Source organism: Capronia coronata, assembly GCF_000585585.1.
Source record: "Capronia coronata CBS 617.96 chromosome Unknown acBCG-supercont1.2, whole genome shotgun sequence".
NCBI classification, from domain to species: Eukaryota; Fungi; Ascomycota; class Eurotiomycetes; order Chaetothyriales; family Herpotrichiellaceae; genus Capronia; species Capronia coronata.
Window position 1 is genome coordinate 1,249,590 of NW_006912894.1, and position 16,376 is coordinate 1,265,965.

The 16,376-nt window shown below is 52.1% G+C and overlaps 6 protein-coding genes across 6 annotated transcripts; 2 read left to right on the plus strand and 4 right to left on the minus strand.

Annotated features, from left to right (window-relative positions):
- Positions 1-103: 103 nt before the first annotated feature.
- On the minus strand, positions 104-6,814 carry A1O1_02122 (DNA polymerase epsilon catalytic subunit A; the record flags this gene model as incomplete). Its single annotated transcript, XM_007723033.1, has 1 exon — positions 104-6,814. One exon carries the CDS (start codon positions 6,812-6,814, stop codon positions 104-106), a length of 6,711 nt encoding a protein of 2,236 aa, XP_007721223.1.
- A 338-nt stretch (positions 6,815-7,152) lies between these two features.
- A1O1_02123 (uncharacterized protein) lies at positions 7,153-7,809 on the plus strand (the record flags this gene model as incomplete). Its single annotated transcript, XM_007723034.1, has 2 exons — positions 7,153-7,498; positions 7,553-7,809. 2 exons carry the CDS (start codon positions 7,153-7,155, stop codon positions 7,807-7,809), a joined length of 603 nt encoding a protein of 200 aa, XP_007721224.1.
- Positions 7,810-7,979: 170 nt separating this feature from the next.
- Positions 7,980-8,666, minus strand: A1O1_02124 (uncharacterized protein; the record flags this gene model as incomplete). Its single annotated transcript, XM_007723035.1, has 1 exon — positions 7,980-8,666. One exon carries the CDS (start codon positions 8,664-8,666, stop codon positions 7,980-7,982), a length of 687 nt encoding a protein of 228 aa, XP_007721225.1.
- Positions 8,667-9,186: 520 nt separating this feature from the next.
- Positions 9,187-10,837, minus strand: A1O1_02125 (uncharacterized protein; the record flags this gene model as incomplete). Its single annotated transcript, XM_007723036.1, has 3 exons — positions 9,187-9,459; positions 9,509-10,628; positions 10,677-10,837. 3 exons carry the CDS (start codon positions 10,835-10,837, stop codon positions 9,187-9,189), a joined length of 1,554 nt encoding a protein of 517 aa, XP_007721226.1.
- Positions 10,838-11,501: 664 nt separating this feature from the next.
- Positions 11,502-13,703, minus strand: A1O1_02126 (uncharacterized protein; the record flags this gene model as incomplete). Its single annotated transcript, XM_007723037.1, has 4 exons — positions 11,502-12,574; positions 12,677-13,003; positions 13,100-13,172; positions 13,230-13,703. The coding sequence occupies 4 exons, from the start codon at positions 13,701-13,703 to the stop codon at positions 11,502-11,504; spliced, it is 1,947 nt and encodes a 648-aa protein (XP_007721227.1).
- Positions 13,704-14,524: 821 nt separating this feature from the next.
- On the plus strand, positions 14,525-15,664 carry A1O1_02127 (uncharacterized protein; the record flags this gene model as incomplete). The annotated part of the gene is made up of 1 exon (XM_007723038.1): positions 14,525-15,664. The coding sequence occupies one exon, from the start codon at positions 14,525-14,527 to the stop codon at positions 15,662-15,664; it is 1,140 nt and encodes a 379-aa protein (XP_007721228.1).
- Between the last annotated feature and the right edge of the window lie 712 nt (positions 15,665-16,376).

Below are 16,376 nucleotides of genomic sequence, written 5' to 3' on the forward strand. Positions count from 1 at the left end.
TTGCGTATGGTAAAGCTACATCAGCAGTCGTTTCGTGATCCAGAGCTGCTTCTCATAGCTCCCTCTATATAACAACTAACAACTCCACATCCCGCACCCGTCATCAAGTCATACACATCGTCTTCACGCCTTCAAGAACCCCCGAGAGCATACGCAAACCGTAGGCCGAAGACACCCTCTCCATCACCCTCATGTTTGAACGGATGTCGCCTCTATCCATAGTCCCCGTCCATTCGCCACCACAAGTGCAGTGATCATGGAACAGAGAGTCGTCACCTTGCAGAGTGCCGCATTTCTTGCATTTCAAGTCTTGCATCTGCCAGCTCAACAGCGACGCCTGCACCCGCGCAATCAGGTTCTCCTCGAGTGCGATTTTGTTGTATTCACTCTGGCACGCTGGACACCTCCAGGGTTTGTTGGCTGCATCTTCGGGCCCGCTTTCGGGGTCAGGCAGAACATCTTCGTCTCGACACAAATCCAGATCTCTCGTCATGGTACACGTGTCGCAGACTAGATTCTCGAAGCGAAGACTGGCGCTGGGGTTCTCGAATCGAGCTTCACGGCCAAACTCGCGCACGTCGAAGAGGGCTAGCAGTTCTTTCCGCAGCAGTCGAGCTTCTAGTTGGAGCGGTTTCGACAACGAAATGATCTGCATCAAGCCTTTGACCAGCTCGAGAACAGGATCGCGCGAGTGGCGTGTGTCAGTTGCTTCCAATGTGCCCCCGGGCAACGAAGGGAAAGACCAGTCACTGGCAAGTTCGGGATGGAGCATTTCTTCGCGCTGCCGTCGGATCAGCGCCGTTATTTGCTTCTTCAATGGCTTGGAGAAGTCGTCCTGTAGGACTGTCGTCACTTCAGTGCTCGTAGGGTCTTCGGTCAGACTCAAGAACCCGGACGGCACCTGTGTTGCTCGAGGGGTCGCCGACGACGTGTTGGCGGGCCTCTTCAAACTGTGCAGCAAGTCGATGAAGGAGATGACCCAGTCGTCGAAAACAGATTGTAATGGAACCGGAAGAAACTGTGAAAGCTGCCAGTGGACGATTGTCTCGAGGTCTGCGTTGCTGGTTCCTTCGGTGATTGTCGAAGTCCCTTTCCCTCCATAGTTGTATGCGTCATACCAAAGGAGGACGTCCCAGTAATCCTTGACCTCAAGTCCCAGGAAATGAAACAGGGGCTTCTGCTGAATCGACTTCAGAATGTACTGTGAGTACGCGTACGCGTTCTCCACCTCTTGTTTGGATGTCTGCAGAAGCAGTCTCGTGGAACTGGCAAACACGACTTGGGACCCGACGCGCCGGAAGTCCGTAATCAATTGTTGCAGCGCCTTCTTCGACATCATTTGCACATAGTAGTGCAGATGACGGTCGTAGAGACACGATGCAGGCGCCTCTACCCACCGCACCAAGTGCGACACCATCACATCTGCCAATCGGTTGCCTCGACATGCTTCTGCCCACCATGCTTTCACCATTTCTCGCAGTACTTCGAGCGCCGCCTGAGCGAAGCCCCCATTCGATTTCACCATGCTAGCATTGGCAATTGGGTCTTCTTCGCCGGCAGGATTGAAGGCTACAGACTCGGCAGAGCCTTCGAGGTCGTTGATGATGGACGACGTCAAGATAGTGTTGATGGTCAGATTTTGCACGGTCACGTCCACACACACCGACGTATAGGCGCCGGGATTGTTAATCGCGGGCATCTCAACCACCTCGGTGAGTGGACCTAGAATATCGTCCCGTTCATAACCAGCATGATCTGGTCGTGGTTGCTCCGACCACCAGAGCACGACATTGGCCCTCTTCAGCCGTCGCGCATAGGCCAGGTCGATAAGGAATCGAGGATCATCCTTTTCCAGGTTGCATAGTGGTACTTCACCATATCGTGCAAGCTCGATCAGGTGTGTGAGCCAGCCCGCGACGTTAAAATAGTGAGAAATCAACTGTTTGAAAGCATATCCCTGCCATCCCAGTGAAGGCAAGTCTGCGTCGGCTTGCTCTGTTGGTAAAGACAGTACAGGATAGTCCTTCATGATGCGGATGTCGTGAACCAATTGCTTATGCGAGGTCGTCTGCAAGAGCAGGACCGTCGGCTTCGACTCGTCAGATCGCCACTGTTTGAGCACGTCTGCAATCTCCAGGTTTGCTTTCCGCTTCGTGGTGACCTGAGATACCTTGAAGGTCAGGTTGGATTGGTACTGGAAAATCTCGTCCACCAGCGCATTCTCCGGGGACTTCTGTCTGTATTGCTCGGCGTAAATCTTGTCGGCGTTGGGAAGTTGGGCGTCACGGCTTCGGCTCAGGACAACTATGTGTGCGTCGGACCTGGCGGTAGAGAATAGAGCAAACACGTTTCTATCTCCCGCAGCCACATGGTAGACATAGACGTACGCAAAGGAGCTGGGTTCCTCCAGGTACGTCGACTGCGAGGGATTCCTCAGCAGTGCCGATAAGTCAAAGCCATTCTCGAGGCCTTTCCCAAGTACACCCTTCTGCTCCTCGTCAAACGAGCACATATTGCCCAATTTAAGCAATGCACGCATGAACAGGGGCAGTTGACGTTCATAGACGCCTTCGACGCTGGGGTGATTACAGAGCAACGAGATAGACTCGGACTCTCGTAGATAAACGTCTTCCGCCATGGTCAATTGGAACAAGTGGACCGACGGGTGGCCGTTCGGCAGAGTGTGGTTGACTTTCTCAACTTCACAACCAGGAACCTCCACATTCGGGAGCTCGTCGCCTTTAAGATTGAGGTAGAGTGTCCTAGGCACTTTAATCTTCAATGCATGAATCTTCTTTCCGATTGCCACAAAGGCTGTGACCTCGCCGGGTGAATCACCTTGACGCAGCTGAAGAACATGCCAGGTGTTGATGTACAGCAACTCAGCTTGGTTGCGGAAAAAGCTGCTAATTGAATCTGTGGCAGCATTTGGTCGCTCGCCGAATAGTTGACGGCGTCGGGCCCTTGCCTGTTTCTGAATCTTCCACTTCTGTTTCTGGTAGTCCAGCCAGCCGCTGTAGTCTTCGTCGATTGCGGGAGGATTAGGAGGCAGTGTCGCAAAAGGATCAACAAGTGACAGGTGGGCAGCTTCGTCGGCTTTTCTCTTGGCTGGCTTATTGAGCTGCATAGTCGGCTCTAGCGACGAATTTAAAGCATCCTCAATGTCGCCTGACGCAGCAAGTCGATGGTCAAGGAGATTGACCGACCGCTCAGCCAGTGGCTTCTTCTCAAACAGATCAGTCACCTTCTTTTGCTTGAACTTGTCGTCCTTCACGTTGATCCGCTTCTGAAGCCATTCGGGATGCGCAACCCGAGGCACTGGATTTCTGATCTTCTGTAAAGCCGCTGGGATGGTGATGAGCTTCTGAATTACAGACCCGAGACGTTCCAGGTAATAGTCCCAGTCGATCACCGTCCTAGGATCCATGTCTGCGGGATCCTCTTTCAACCATTTCCTCAGGAAGTATCGTTTTACGCCCTCTTCGGCGGAGAATATTGCAACCGGAATAGCTCGATCAGTGACGGGGGTGTTTCTGGGTCTTGCCGAAATGATGTACTTGCAATTCAAGCCTTTGTCCTTGGTCATTTGATCTCCCAGGAACTCGGCCAATCGCTTCGCGGTGGTGATGGAGGTGGACTTCTGAGCTCCGTATTCTTCAAGGGTCTTGGTCATGCTTTTGTTTTCGCAAATGAGATCGATCAACTCCTCGTCCGCGAGAGTCGAACCGTGCTGGTGTAGTACATCAAGCCATCTGTTCGCAACCCGAGCAACAGCACCATATGTTTCTGCCAGAGTAGTTCCTTCCAAGAAGAACTTGAAGATCTGGGTCTGAAAGATTTTGATGAGCTTCAATTCACCTCTTCGTTTGACCTCAAACCCTTTCAGCTCAGCCAGGCTGCCATCATGGTTGAAGACAGCATATCGCTTCTTCAAGTTTTTATCTTCTTCTTTCGAAGTGGGTAGAATCATTGCCTTGTAAGGCCCATCAACTTCAAAGAAAATCGAATTGTCGCTGGTCGTTTCGTATTTGAACGTCACGGGGTCCACGAGAGTCTGGTACTGATGGTTGGTAAACCGCCCGTGAACGAGATGGTTGAGCATGACACAGGGGTATGAGATTGCCATCTTCTTCCCGTTCTTCAGGCTGAAAACAACATTTTCCGGAAAGGTCGCTGGAAGCATGCACCAGATACCGTCCGTATCGAGCTCCAGCGGTCTACCGATGCGTTCGACAAGCTCTCGAGCCATCTGGATAATGTGAGCACCAGTGAGGCAGGTAACGCCTGCCATTTCCATGGAATACCATCTTGAACCCTTCCGCATCACATAACCGTAGAACGAATTGAGGATAACCTTGTGAGCGAGCTGGAGAGAGTCGTAAAGAACAATCATTTTCTTCGCCTCCTCGATCTCCTGCGCGGTGGCATTCGCTGATTTGAGAGCTTCAGTCTTGCCCTTCCAGACCTTCTGCTGGCCTTTGAAGTCATACCGTCGGTCACGGAAGTCACGCACAGTATCCACGTAGAATGGATTCTCTCGCTGGCAAATGATAGCCTCCCGTTCGATCGTTTTCGAATCATGAATCTTGTGGTAGATCTTCTTGGAATATTCCTGGAGTCTCTTCCGCACGGTTGCAGCTTGTTCGTCAAGACTAAGTTCTTGAAATGTCCTTCTGGCCGACTTTGCGAATTTCCCCGGAAAGGTCTCATTGGCGACAGCTCGGCGTATCATGTTGTACTCATCTCTCTTGGTCGGCAAGAACTCCCCTCTCCACGCCCATGGTAGACGTCGGTCGCAGGTCTTTCCCGGGCGATTGAAATCGCAAGCCGCACAGTCGGCCTCAGCCTTCATAGAATCAGGCTGCAAGCGATTGGTCGTCATGATATTGGGATACATGGAAGCAACATCCAGATGATATATCAAAGGGCGTTCGTTTCGATTTGGCGTTTCTTTCAAGGAAACCAGCTTCTCGCTGATCTGAGCCCGGACTTCTTCATAATTCATTACGTCGTCCAATGACTTCTTCTCCTCGACGGTGATGCAGAACTTGAGGGCCGCGTCTAAATCACGCAACAACTCATCGATGGCCGTTGGGTCGATAGCGAAGTTGACTGGTATGTCCGCGCGAAAGACACCTGCTTCGATACTTTCAACGTGGCCGCCGACATATGTCTCTGAATCGAGTAGATGACCTTCCCAGAACGCTTCCCGCGGTTCCGAGTGTTTGTTCGGCAACACAATGTTTTTCTGGTACGCTTGTACCATCAGCAGCATCTCGCAGAGAGTGCCCGTTCCCTTGCGCAACGTCTCGTCGGGACTGAGTGGAATGATCGTACAGAGAGAAAAGATGAAAGGATGGACGTATTTCATGTACAGGTAGTAGGTTGCCACGGCATCGGACACCGAGTACTCGGCCAGTATCTGTGGGTGTTCGCTTGCGTAAGGAGTCATGAGCTCGGGATCCAACTCGTCTGGGTCGTAACCTAGTTTAGCAACGGTCACTGCCTTCAAGCCTCGACTTCCCTGAGGCAGGTAACTGTCTCGGTTGACCCAAGCAAAGCAGTCCATATGGACACAATAGTCGCTCTGATAGATATCTTCGCCGTTTTTGCGGAAGCCGATCTCCGCATACATATCGATTCCCAGGACACTGGCTCTTGCTTCGACAAACGGCCAGTCGAAAAAATCACCGTTGTAGGTGGCGATAACGTTCGGTCGTGCCTCTTTTATGTGAGCAAAGAACCGTTCAAGGACCGCGCGTTCATTTGGTTCATTGAAGATGATGAATGGGCCTTCATATTCGGCTTTTGGGGTGTAGTCGAAATCTGCGATGTCCTCGGAGACAATTTCTCGGTTCGTGATGAGGACTCCTTGCCCATCAATCATGTACGATATCATCATAACCTGGTCGATGACTGAGTCAGGGAATTTGAGAGGTAGTTTGGTCGTTTCAATATCGAAGGCGAGCACCACCGGATCGGCCCTTTGCAACCGCTCTTCGAGACACGTCAGAGACACTGAGCCATGTTTTGCCTCCACTGTGTACCATTTTCCAACGCGGATATCTTTGTCAATGGCCACACGGACGTGATAGGGCACGTCGTACTCCCTGATGTCGAGGATAAAATCGCTGGCGTCAGCAACCCCGCTCGAGCGTGTGTTGCCAGCGTTTTCCTCGTCATAGATATCGAAACCTGCGTTGGCACTTGCAACCTCCGCGTAAGTATCCATGGCATTCACTTTCTCCTTGTTCTTCTCGGCGATAGGCATTATCGTTCTCCTGACGGACAGCAGATCGGAAACATTGGCGAACGTCAGCTTCAAGAATGTGCGTTTGTATCCGAGCAGGTGGTTTGGCATTTGTAGATCCTCTTTCGAAACGCGAGACACTGACTTGACTAGTCCTTCAAACATTCTTTTGCACCACTCCTCCACCTCGGCTTCTCTCCCTCTTTTCACGGCCAACAGGAAGTATGGGTCATATTCGACCGTGGCTTTGAAGTTTTCGCCATTGTCCCCGATGAAGTAGAAGTCGACTCCCGCACGGCCGCCTGGGACCTTGGAATCTTCGATTGTTGTACTATGCATGTTATAGAGCCACCCGACTCTTTTCCTTCCTGCATCATATCTGGGAAATCCCATAGCCTCATCTATGCTGTTTGCCAGTCGCGTGGCTTGGATCTTTTCATCTTGTGAGGTTCCTTCCGTAGCGCGGAGTGAGGATGCATCGACGGTTTTCGTCCGGGGTCGTCGAGACGAATCTTTGGAAAACCGCACATTGGAGCCATATCTGCTCGGTTTCCTGACCGGCATGGCTGTCCGACGTAAGCGTCAATTAGGTTTTGGTATGGTTATACAATCTGGTGATATCGTGTATTCATGTTGCTCGTAGTCAATGGGATCAGTCGGACCAGAGACTCGGGAGTTGCGAGACCGTCTAAAAGAGTTAGTAGTCTGTAGTTTGTATGCGGAACATCGAGACCAAGTCGCGCGTTTGCGCCCAGACGCGTCTCACTTAACGCGTCTCGCTTCTCGGCAAACTTTCTACAGTTGAATGACGCTTTGGATGCGCGTGCTCCACCGGTCTCATTGAAGTGAAATCATCGTTTCACTTGCGCCGCAGTTTCTACAGCCAGCAATAAACCATCGGTATGGCTGAGGATACCCGGGATCCTAACAATGCATCTTCAGATGACCAGTCCCAGCCGGAGCCGCCTCGAATTAGGCGGCCGAAACCCAGGCGTGACTTCCCCAAGTCTCAGGTGGGAAAGATGTGGGATGCGCTGGGAAATCCTGAAGAACCCGTGAACACAATGCCGGGAGGAACCTACAACTCGGCGGGCGGCAAACCGGTCGAAGTATCCTGGAAAGATGCATTCAGCTTCTCATACGATGGCAAAGGCCCCGCATGGTACCAGACGCCTTGCGCAAGAGACTCTCTGCTGGTCGGAATAGCCTCTGGAGGCGCCGTTGGAGGATTAAGATTCGTCCTAAGAGGTGCATATCCTGTTGTATAAATGCCTTTCGAGTGGATGATTGACATAGATGCAGGTCTCTCCTCTATTGCAGCCTCAGCCAATCTTGCAGTGGCGGGATTTGCCCTCACAGCCAGCGGAATGTACTACTGGTGCGATCAGAGGCGGAAAGAAGAAGCTCGAGGAATGGCTGCCGCAGTCGTGGGGATGAGGATGCTGCACGAAAAGAAGGCCAGAGAGAAGAAAGCCGCCGAGGAAGCTGCCCAGGCTGCTGCAGCCGCAAAGGCGGAAGAAGAGCGTATACGCAGTCAGCGGTGGTATAAATTCTGGTGATCGATAAGACATCTCATTTCAGCATCTGCGCGCATGAAACGGTGTTTGACGGTCGGGGAAAAGAAGAAAGAGCAAGTCGGCGCTCCAACTCGGCTCGGGAGGCTTCCCAATCATTGTATACTATGGTCATTGCCGGCGACGGAGGGCAACGCTCGAAGCGAGTTGTAAACTCACCCGTCTTCGAAATGAACACGAATGCTTTTTCGTGGCGACGATTCCGTTGATGCTGCATCGTCGCCATCGTCCATAAAGCGCTTTCTCCTCTCGCTCCTGTATTGCCTGGCTTCTCGGGCCTCTCGATTTCTGTAGTCACTCAATTGTTGTTTTCGTCGTTGCGATCTTGACCAGGCAATTGCCGCAGTTGGTCGAAACCCAATGCCATTGATGCCGTAGCCATCGTCGTCCGGATCATCGGGGTTGTGGCCTGTGATCTCACAATCACGCCAAAAGCTCTCGGAATCTTCACTTGATAATGGCGGAGACCTTGATCGGGACACGTCCGGCGCTCTTGCTGCAGATGTGGTGTCTAGAGAAGCGCCAGAAGCGCTTTCCGGTCGCTTCTGCGCTTCTGATCCGGTGTCTTGAACAGGAGCTTCCACACCCTCCCGAGCATCAGGTCTCAAAAGCCCAGGGTGGTCAGGTATATTTGGGTTTGCCTTGCTTCCGACCTCAGGACTCCAATGGGATGATGGCCGGCTGTCGATCTGGAGGTGCTCAAATCTCCTGGCAGTTTTTGTGCGAGGACTAGCATCGCTCGAATCTTCTCCCTCTGGATCGAAGACAAGCCCTTTCACGGGTCGCTTAGTGTCCAAGGGAAGGGCATGTTCCCGCTTTCTTTTGGGTGAACGAGAGGTCATTTTGGTAGTGTGTCTCTCTCAACGACTGGGACAACCTTCTCAACGTAAACAACAGCGGGAGCGAGAGCAACGGCGAGTGCAGAATGGAGCCAGAGAAGCTTGTGATAACGACAGCACTGTCCATTACCAGATTACAGGTCCTCAGTCTGGGATAGAGTGTGTTCCTCTCCGCATAAACGTCAACAGCAATACAAAGACATAACATGCATGTCCTTTGGTGGGGACTCCCCGCGAATCAAAATACGTACATAGAAATGCATCGTCTTTTCTCAGCCAGTCAAGCAGGCGGATATGCGTATAACGGCCAACATTGTGAGATCAACGTAGTAGTATACTACTTCGAATGGATCGCCAGAACAACAACATTGATGGATAGACCTGGATTGGTTGACGAGATAATCTGCTCCTCGCCCCCAGTAGAGAGTACATAGCCCTTTTCAGCCCGGTATCCTGTTCGGACATGACAACATTACCAACCAACGCCTTGCACGCATCAAGATGACTCTAAGGCATGACCACTTCATTCCTTAGACTTCTTCTTCTTCTTCTTCCCCTCGGCCTCGCCGTCTCCATCAATTGATTTTCGCTTCTTCTTCTTTTCGCTTACGTCGTCACCACCTTCGGATTTACGCTTCTCTTTCTTCTCCTTCTTATCTTTCGACTTCTCCTTCTTGTCCTTCTCGCGCTTTTCCTGTTTACGGGCAGAAGTTGGCTCGGTGTCGAACATCTCCTCGTCCACTTTCGAAGGCTCATCGACATCCATGTCCTCAAGTACCTTGTCCATCGCTTCTTTCTGCATGGAGGGTTAGCTGCATTATATGAAGGAACGGCGGCGAACATACCATTGCAACCTCATTCTTTGTGGGCTGTGTTCCAGACGCGTAGAACTCTAACCGCTCTTCAACTTGCTTCTTCAACACCTGGCCGAACGCCGTGGATGGAGTCTCGGAGAAATTGTCGATTCTGGACGCAATAGAGCACTTGTTTGCGAGGAAACGTGATATCCGTCCTTTATTCTTCTGACCCGCTCGTCCGATGTACGAGGAGTGATACAGCAGACCATACTTAGGAGTGTTGCCTTTGGTTTTCAAAGCCCTGAAGAGGGCCTTCTCTGCTCCCAATATCTGAACGGTCGAGGCGGGGTACTTGGACAGGTTGGTGAGACTGCCTGCATGGGAGATAAGTCGAGCTCCCACGATCTCTCCGATAAGGGTTGCCAGGTTTGGTGCAACCACGCTCATCTTGGACACCAGGTAGCTGTGGAGGGTCTTTCGGTAATTTGCCAGGCTGACCACCCGCTGCGCAAACAAGGTGACGTTCTCCATATCCGAAAGAGAAATTTCCTGACCCATACTCGTCTTCGCGGCATCAATGATGCTCTTGGCAATATCTTCGTCATCACCCACAATTGCGGCAAGCTCATGAAGACGGTCATCAGACAGAGAATTCTTGTCCTTCACAAACAGCGCAACTTGTGCGTACTTGTGGTTTTCCGACACGATCTTGACCAACTCTGGAAAGTGCCACGAATACCACTCGCGCACACGCATAGAGAACGTGTTGATCGCCTTGTCCAGCTGGTCCAGAATAGCGATGGCTTGGATAATGTGGTTGTCGTTCTTCTGCACGGAGAACTTGACCTTTGCTCTGGAGTACGCATGACCCAGACCGAGCTGGGCTGTGCCGGTGTCACCCTCACGGAGCTGCTTCAGCAACTTCTCCGAATGCTGGCGAATACCCCGTAGCATATCCTGAACAACTTCACTCGTGTCGCCAGTTTCACACTCGATATTTGGGAAAGCGCTCTTGATGCTGCCAGCCAGAATCTTGTCCGACACCCCCAATGTCACTTTGTTCTTCTTCCCCGGTTTCGGCAGGTTCAGTTCGAGGAAAGATTTCAGGTAGTCAGACGCGATCCCTTCGGAAATGTCGTGAAGCTCTTCCAAAGCTTGCTTGCCATTCCTTATTTCGTTAGCCATCGACAAGAGAGATCATGGTGTCGGCGCATACTCGAATGGTAAGAAACTGACAAGGTCCACCATCTTGCCAAATTTAGCAAGATCTTGTACGCTGTTCTGAACCTCTTTCAACCTATTCCCGACGGTGTCGGGCTGGTGAGTGGCTTTGAACAACGCATAGCCCATAGGCCCTTCGTAGAGAAGGAATTCCATGGTGGATGTAGACGGTATGGTGTTCGGACGTCCTACGTTTTAACCCAGGTCCAGTATGAACAGGACGAGCTGAGGATAAACTTGCGACAGAGTTCTCACAAGAGCTGCAAGGATTGATTGCAGCGTGTAATAATGGGTTGAGCGGCTCTACCACTGCATGGAGCTGCACTTCTTTCGTTCCGTCTCAAAAATTTCCCAGAGTCGCAAAGTAAATTTCCAAAGAGGCTTGGCTTGGCGCAATGTCCCAGGTGGGATGGTTTGATTGCCGCTTTAGGATGATGACTAGGTTGCTGCTTTTATTGCCATAAATGTCTATGTCCTTCGCTGCCCTAAGCCCCGTTTCTGGCCAATCATGCTACTGCGTTACCCCTGAATACCTCTCGAAGTGCGGTGATATGATCCAAAACTGCATATCCTCCTAGTAACCCTCATATCTATTTGCAAGGGTCAGATATATCTGCAGTCTCGGAGTTGGTCATCGGGGTCATAGTCTTCATACAACAAGGAATCAATCGCCCTCCAGGATGGCGTGACATGTCGTAGATGCAGTCTATCTATATCCGTCAAACTCCTTCCCAAACGCACACGCTTGAACACGTTTATCTTTCAAAGCGCTAAATCAAATCTTTGTAGAACATTATACCATTATCACCTCGGCACGAGATCACTTGTCTACTCCCATCCCCTTCTCGTCCTCCCTCTCTTTCTCCACCACCGCGGCCATCTCAGGAAGACCACCTTCGACCGGCGGCAGACCACTACCACTGACATTACCATCACCATCAGTAGTATCATCCACCACAGGCACAAGACCATTCTCTCCGGAGCCCGCCGCATTCATTTTCTCCTCCTTGATCTTGAGAGCCCGGTCTTCCCTGTCATAGCGCTCGGAACGCCACTTCATACCGCGGAAATAAATCAGCCACAGCATAGGCGAGGTGGCAATCAGGAAGAAGGTCAAGAAAGTAAACGTCCAGCCTCGACCCATGGCTTCGATCATGGGCACGATCGCCGCAGTGGCTCCAGCGCCGAGGAGACATCTGACGACATTGTTCGCGGCGGTCGCGGTGGCTGGGGACTTGGGGTAGAAGTCGACCATGAGGGCATTGGTGACGTTGAAGGCGATGGACATGGACAGACTGTTGAAGAACAGCAGCACCAGCAACGGGGCCAGGGGCCCGCCGATGTCCAGCACCCAGCCAAACACACAGACCAAGACGGCGGAAGAGTAGGCGGCCGGGATGGCGACTTGCAGCCGGGCCTTTTCGATCGGGAAGGAGCGCAGATCCTGGTCGCGGCCCTTCTTGATCTTCAGCCCCAGCTTCCGGCACCAGCGCGCGAAATTGCGGTCGAGTAGCTGCCCGTTGATCAGCGCCGCGGACATGGAGCCCACCCCGAACGGGATGTAGCACAGACCGATTTGCAGCTCGTTGTATCCGAAGATCTTCTTCAGTTGGGACGGCAATGCCGACGTCACGTCGTAGAAGGCCGCGAACAGGAACGCGTTGTAGAACAGTAGAAGCGCGTTCTCTTTGTCGAAGATCAGAGTCAACGACCTCAGCGGGTTGGGGAAGCGGAATTTCGGTCTGGGTGGCAAGACTGCCGATTGTCCGTCGGTGGCGGATAGGCCGTCTTGCGTGGGATTGAGGCGGCGCGCTTTTCGAACCGCGAGGTAGTTCATCAATGACATGTTCCAGCCTTTGGGTGGGATGGATCCGTTGCCGACGTGGTTTCGTGCTGTAAAACAACAAATACACACATGGTCAGAAAAAAGGAGTCTTTTCAGATTGTGGAATATATACAAAAAAAAAAGAATTGAAAAGAAATCCGAAAACATACCTGTCTCAGGGAAGAAGATGGCAAAGACAATGATGAACGCCGCGCCCAAGATGACCAAAAACCAAAAGATGGCTCTCCAGCCGAGAAAGTCGGCCAGGACACCGCCAATGACGGGACCGATGGCAGGACCAAGGAGCGAACCGGCGAACGTCAAGCCCATATACTTCCCGCGTTCGGAGGCCGTGGCCACGTCCGACACGACGGCACTGCACATAGCAATGGTGGCACTGCTGCCTGTGCTTTGAAGACATCGAAGCACGAAGAGGGCGGCGAAGCTGTTTTGCAATGCCAGACCGATGTTCGCCGCTATATAGATGACAAAGCAGACTGGACAGAGAAAAGAGGTCCGGCTGTCAGTAACTCCATACCGCATTTATGATCGAGGCATCAATACAAATAAACACTCGGGACGACGGTACATACCGGCATATGCAGGACGCCGGCCAGCAGCGTCGGCGAAGTCTCCGAAGAAAGCAGGAGCAAGGCCTTGGAAGATCTGAATATCGTTAAATGTGAGGGAAGGTAAGACGATTTGAACCCAGAACAGACATACCATATAAGATGTCAAGGTCAAGTTGATCAGCGTGTCGGACACGTGCAAGTCTCGAGCCAGAGGGTTCAATGCGGGGAGATAGATGTTTCCGGACACCGGAGAGAAGAATCCCGCCCACGCAGCCATGAAGACGATGAATCTTTTCTGGTTCGGGCTGAAGACTGAATGTACGGGACCGGCCCACGACGCGCTGGTCGCGGTCCGCTGCATCTGGATATCGCGTCCTCCCGCATCCTGTGCGGTTGTCGTTTTCTCGAGATAATCCTGGTCAGATCGTGGCGATGAATCATCCCAGGAAGAAATGCCGAAACGAGTTTCCGAGGGCGATGGTGACGATGACGGAGATGAAGACGACTCTTCGACATGGAAGTCGGTTTTGTTCGCCGGTTCAGGCGCAAGCCGGTCGCCGCTTGCTACCGGTGCTTGGATCGGATTGTTGGCATCTTGATCCCCATGGGATGGATCACTCGACATCAAGACCGGAGACGTCTGCAGACTTCTTCTGTTCGGGACGACACGCTTGACCGGGGGATTCTTGGATTCTTCTCGACCATAGCAGGCATCCGGTATCGGCTATAGATAGATATTGGAGGTCAGGTACGGGCTAAATCGAATATATTCTTCTCCGACCAAAAAACGATGGTCTTGAATGATATAAAAGAAGGGATAGATAGATACGACCATCCTGCATCATGGTCATAGACGGTCATCGACCCCAACGTTGTAACGACAGGGCGTCAAGAATTCTAGTCTGGTCAACGGAGCCCCGATTGCGGACACAACAGGCCTTTGGCGCGCCAGTCAAGTGGCCCGGTTTGACAATCAGAAGGCAACGAGGTTGCCTGCGACGAAAGGGACCGTTGATGATGGTCATAGTGGACTCGGTCGAGGTGGAGAGTGGATTACAGAGTACAGTATTAAAGCTGTTATTTGAAGACCGTCATCCCAAGGCTGAGTTCAAGAAGGCGGTCGAAAAGAAAGTGAAGACGGTATATGAGGCGTCATTACAAAGACATATGTCTGCCCCGTGCCGCGATAGCCGACCGGCCAAACTCCGCCGGCTTGAAGCCGTCGGCCACTCTTCCGCGCGTCTGTGTCTGCACGCGACTTCGCTTCACTGAAGCCTGTACCGGCCACAACCACTTCCGATGTTCGCAAGCACCGTTGTTCATCCCAAACAAACAGCCATCCATTGAATATTGGACCACGCCGCCACGGTCAGCCACAACCTCCACAGCCTTGTGAGACGACACATATCTTGGTCCCAGCCCTACTCTGTTTCAGGGACCAAATGAATGCCGCAGGCATCTCGTGCAGAATGCCCTTCCAGAAATATCGTTAACGACCTCAGCGGCTCCGACTCCGACTCCGACTTGGACACCGATACGTCGGCCGACTTGGCATTCTACCCAGCCTACACGTTCCAGGCCTCGGCGACCTGGTTCAGATGGGTCAAACTCACCGCCCACGACATCCACTGTGTCCTTGAACCTCATCACAAATATGCCGCCGACATCACGACCTCTTCCCTCGGGCCTGGGCTACCTGATCACCGGGGATCTGGTGGCGGCGGTCGAGACGATGCGCCGTTGTTGCTTTTCTACCTAAACCACCCTATACAATTCGTACAAGTGATTGGCGTGGTTGTGGTGGTGGAGGAATATTTTGAGAAATTCTGGCTGTTTACCGTCGATGATGGCAGTGGTGCGACTATTGATGTAAGGTGTCGGAAGCCAGAGAAAGAGGATGCGCGCGAGCAGAATGATGTGGTCAACTCCACCAAATCAGACAAACAGAGTGGCAGTACCAGGATCCCGTCCAACGCAGGAAAAGAGATTCGTCACGATATGCTCAATGCCATCTCAAACAAAGACAGAGATGGACACAATATAACCACCACGTCCACATCCTCCTCCGCCGACAAATCTAAGTCAACAATTGCCCATGCTCAGCCTCAACCACAGTCTCAACTTGACACAGCTGACACAGACGAACTGACCGAAGACCAAATCCTCCACAAGACCGTCCAAGCCCTCCAAATCGGCACCGTCGTCCAAGCCAAAGGCACGATCTCGACCTTCCGCTCCACGCGCCAGCTGACGCTCTTACGCCTCACCATTGTTCCGGACACGACGCACGAGATGGCGCTGATATCTTCGCGCACGTCCTTTATGAAGTTAACACTTTGCAAGCCCTGGGTCTTGTCGGCCGCGGACCAGAAGAGGCTGTACCGTGAGGCTCAGGACGACAGACAGCAGGGGAACCGGCAGGCCGCGAAGAGGAGGGAGAGGCGGCTCAAAATGGAGGAGAGGGAGAAGAGGCATGCGAGATCCATACGGGAGCAATACGAAGCGGAAGAGAGGCAGAGGGCCAAAGCCGCAGAGGCGGCAAGGAGGGCGGGAGTTGCGTTACAGGATGATGCTACCACACAATGATCACCTTTCGTTGTCAACCTTTGAAGTACTGTATCATATTGTACGATGATGGATGACGAGGGACTACTCCTACCCAAGAACATGCCCTGCAAATCATCGGTTTAATGTGCAGCACCAGGTTATCACTCTCTCTCAGCAATACCCAGTGATCTAAGCGAACATGCACTTGACGACTGGAACATGAACACTGGTGAAATGGTCTTGTTTGCGCTCTCTCGTTGATTATCTCTAGTAGTCCTCGGCTCTCAGAGTTGTCCCACTCCCCTCAACGCTGTCCATCAACCCGAGTCTGCGCCCCTTTCAAACCTCTGAAGCTAACCTCCTCTCCCTTCATGTGACCACAACCGCAAAGCGACCGTCGCATGCTACTTTCAGTCGCAGTCCAAACTATGAACCTCGCTTGGCACGAAACCTGCGATTGCTCATGTTCTTGTGCGCCCTGGTCTTCACTTTTGGGAACCCGATAAAAACACAATCGCCAGAAAAAGAAAACGGCGTCCCACGCAGCCAGTGGATGAAAGTCGAACCCTTTCTAATGAATCGGGGTAGGAACACAGTCTCATCCCTCTCGATTCGAATCGAAGTATTTCCTCAAAAAGAGGGTCCATGGCCGAAGATTCTTTTTGAGAAAACAAAGGTTCGCTGTGCTGTAAATGCTAAAACATGTGGCTCGCGCCGGGTATCAATGCACATCTTCCAACCTCCCCACAAG